The sequence below is a fragment of the Pollicipes pollicipes genome, unplaced genomic scaffold (genome assembly GCF_011947565.3).
Source record: "Pollicipes pollicipes isolate AB1234 unplaced genomic scaffold, Ppol_2.1 Scaffold_7233;HRSCAF=8593_pilon_pilon_pilon, whole genome shotgun sequence".
In the NCBI taxonomy this organism is placed as follows: domain Eukaryota; kingdom Metazoa; phylum Arthropoda; class Thecostraca; order Pollicipedomorpha; family Pollicipedidae; genus Pollicipes; species Pollicipes pollicipes.
In genome coordinates, this window is record NW_023597035.1 from 225,167 (window position 1) to 229,009 (window position 3,843).

Genomic DNA, 3,843 nt, shown 5'->3' on the forward strand with positions numbered 1-3,843 from the left:
CTGCTATCTTGGGACATAATGGAGATAAAGAGACAACTAACATTTTGTTAGATAGGTTACGAAACTGCATACAGCTTGTAACGTTAATAACTACTAAGCTTATGTCCAACATGAAGTTAATGTTGCAGTCATTTTAGGTCATCTACCATATGTCGTCCACTTCTGTGCGATTGATCACCAAATTATCTTTTTTGTCTGAATCTGTAAGCAGCTGACCGGCTTGGTAAGCAAGCCTTGATACTGTGCCCAATCCACAACCGTATTCTGCTGGCGTTTTACCGGAATTAACCAGCTGTCGAGTTAGCCACATTTCAAAGTCTACCTACGTCAGTGGCCTACGAAGCCCTTTCGTGGGAAAATTACCATGCCCATGTGGAGAGAACAATGCCAAACCTAAAGACGAGTAAAAGCGAATAGATTGTGCCGAAAGAGCGCACATTGAACGATTGTGTGACACTACACTTTCAGCTGTGTTGACGAACTTGAGAAGCAAATATGTCACACAGGTGAAGAAGCTAATTAAAATGGATAAATCGACACTTACCAGGACTATCGAACATTAAAATGTGCACTTCCACGAAATATACCGTGCTCTGACACAAAAGGACTATGGGCTCTCCAAAAACGAATAAGTGAAAATTTATGGTGGTGGTGATGTGATAAAGCTTAATTCAACTTTACAGTTGGAGTGCAGTGCCTTACGACCATGTTTTGTTGCAGGAAAATGCACTTCTCACTGGCTGGCGTAGTGACATGTGCGCTGACCTGTCTTCTAACGTCGTCGTTGGTGGAGGCGGCGCCCATCGACGGATGCAGGCCTGAGTTCTTCGAACAGCTTCCTCTGCGCACGCAGAAAATGTGCACCAAAATATTGGCGCTCAAAGAAGTCCAGCGAGCCATGGAAGATTATCTAGAGGACGAATGTAAGGACGAGGGCGGTCATCACGCAGGGGAGATTTGTTGTTCCATGTTAGGTCAGATAACAAGATTTGCATCGACAAATGGCCTCTAAATGAGATCAAATGGGACGTGACACGCCCTTGGTGCGTACAACTGTGGGCGCCACTACATGACCGAGTGCATACAACTGTGGGCGCCACTACATGACCGATACAGACGGTGAAACGCTCACTCCGACATGCTATTCAGAACTTAGCTGGTGTATTTGTCACGATGATGAGGTGAGACGGGCATATCAAGACAAACTTATGCTCTTGTCTGTCCGACAGCACGACTTTCCGGCCTGCTTAGTCACACTATTCTATTGTCTATAGTCTTCAGTCTAATATATATATATATATATATATATATATATATATATATATATATATATATATATATAGGTGTGTGCTTGTTTATATAGATTTGTGAGTTTGTGTGTGTACAACCTGGGGTACCTTTTGGTGATATAATCTCAGAGTTACCGACAATCTTTGCTTCGACATTCCAGACGTGCCAAGTCCGGCTCTTGGGCTGGGCGCCTCGGATATAAGCAACGCAATGTGCCTGTCATCCGTATATTTTCGGCCGTGGTATTTGGCCATCGCACCGCAATGCCGACTCGTATCGCTGCGTATTGAATTGATGCAATACCGTTCAGCAATGCCCAGCTTTGATGCGTCGGTCTCGAAGCGCCGAGCAGCGACCCTCATCTGCTGCAGTCCGTCTCACCTGGCGCGTGTCTGTCCGCAGTGCAGGGACAGATCGGGTTCAGTGACAACGGTGCGAAGCGGCAAGACATGGACCACGTGTTCCTGCGGTTCGGCCGGGCGGCCGTGTAGTGGCCGCCGCAACGCCATCCGTCGCCCCCAGAGGCGACTTCAGCGCGTCGCCCCGGCCGGCGGCGACACCGAGAGGCGCGTCGCAATCGGATCAGGCGCACCGTAATGCGCGTCGCCGTGCGTCGCGCGCCCGCGCCAGGGCCGGGGGTGACGCGCGCGCGCTGTTTTTCGGGGCTGGCAGCGGCGTCGGGGGACCAGTGGGCGGCGCTGCTGTGCAGAGAAGCCGTAGCATCCCGACCGGACAAGCCGCGCCGCCGCGTCGCCGCTCGCCGCAAATGGCTTGGATGTCTAACATTTAGGATGCGTGCTCGAACAACTTCATTTGAGTTCTTGCACGCTTTGAAGGGGCTGTTTGACGGCTGGATCATGACAGCAGATTGCGAGGTGCGGTGGATGGAGTACGTGCTGTTGCAGCGCTTCCTTCGTCACGGTCGCACATAGCCAAATATCGTTTCCCCTGTGGAGCCGCACGATCTCAGCATCACGTAGTGAGTAGATTTACCTGTACGCATGACAGCGACATATTTTGTTGGTAATGCTGAGGCAGATGGATGTTTTCCTTAGCGGTGATATATTTGTTTCGAAGCTGCTGAAGCAGATGGATATCTTGTTTTGCTTTTGCTTTAAGTGTTGCCTCGCCCAGTGCGAATAGCTTTATTTTTCACATCATTAAATATGGACCGCATGTTCTCGGGATGTGCATGATTCTGACATATAACGAGCTTAAATCATGAATTACGCCGCTAAAGAGGCCCGTTGGTTTACAACGCTCGCGTATTTGTAGACAACTACATTGAAATAACAATGGCTACGTCGCGCTCGCCCGTCATCTCGTGTTTGGAGACGAATATACAGAGATAGCAATGGCCGCGTTGTGTTCGTTCGTTAATCTGAGAATAACACTCCCCTCGCCCGATATAACTGTGTAGAAGATAAAAAGTTCAAGTGATACAGTGCTGGAACGCTGTGACAGGATACACAAGCTGTCTGTACTGGCTGCCATTGCAATGAACAAGCTGTTGTCGCTGCGAAACACCGGCCTGGTGCAAGACAAAGTCGCTGAAATAATTTTTTTCTGACGGGAGTATAACTCCTGGATATACTCTGCTCCGCGTATCTATGGATACGCGGGCTGTTTATGGATACTATGTATATATACTATGTATATGTATGTGTATAACTATGGATAGCATTAATGCGCCGGTCATGACTTCATGACTTGTACATTTGTTTTCTTTTCTTCTTTACTAAAGGAACGGATGAGAGTGAGTTTGTCCGCCACATTTCTTTTGTTTCCCACCCAGGCCAAACGGTGGGAAATTTCGACGCGAGATTTTCACACGACCTTGTGTCGCCGGAAAGGCTGTCCGTGTGACGTCACTACCCTATAATTCGAAAAAAGTGAAGCGAGCGAGCGAGGCCAATTCACCGACCACCGGTCGACGGCCAGATACGTGTACCCCCGGAGCTATATCTCGACAACGACGGGTCGGAACGACACAACACCGGTACCGCCCGGGGCAGTTGCAGCAGCCCGTGTGCAGATGTCACCGGTGCAGCCCGGGGCAGTTGCAGCAGCCCGTGTGCAGCTGTCACCGGTGCCGCCCGGGGCAGTTGCAGCAGTCCGTGTGCACCTGTCACCGGTACCCGGCCCGGGGCAGTTGCAGCAGCCCGTGCGCAGCCGTCCCGGTACCCGCCAACAGTAGCCCGAGCGGCAGTGGTTCCACCGGTTCCATCATCAACGTCGTCAACACCATCGTCAGGCTGGTTCGCGTTGCATCAGCTTGTCTACTCCTGGGTTAAAGAAAGGCACTAAGGGGCGCAGGAAAAATCTGTCATTACAAGCAGCGTCCCGTAAGAAAAAAAACGCTGCTCGCAAGAGCTAAGACAGGTGCCGAATTGCAGACGCAGACGGTCAGTGTCCTAGGACTGCCGCCTTTGGGTGTAAGCCAACATCCTATGAGGAGGATTTCATGCATTTCCCCATTTAGATGTGAATTTTTCACTCCTACCTGATAGTTGTCTAACGACACATACCAAGCCCATATTTTCCTTTAAGAGG

General features: G+C 50.0%; 1 protein-coding gene across 1 annotated transcript; it reads left to right on the top strand.

Annotated features, from left to right (window-relative positions):
* The first annotated feature begins 722 nt into the window (after positions 1 to 722).
* LOC119110814 (myosuppressin-like) lies at positions 723 to 2,306 on the top strand. The gene is made up of 2 exons (XM_037234684.1): positions 723 to 923; positions 1,693 to 2,306. The coding sequence occupies exons 1-2, from the start codon at positions 725 to 727 to the stop codon at positions 1,779 to 1,781; spliced, it is 288 nt and encodes a 95-aa protein (XP_037090579.1). The 5' UTR covers positions 723 to 724; the 3' UTR covers positions 1,782 to 2,306.
* The last annotated feature ends 1,537 nt before the right edge of the window (positions 2,307 to 3,843 follow it).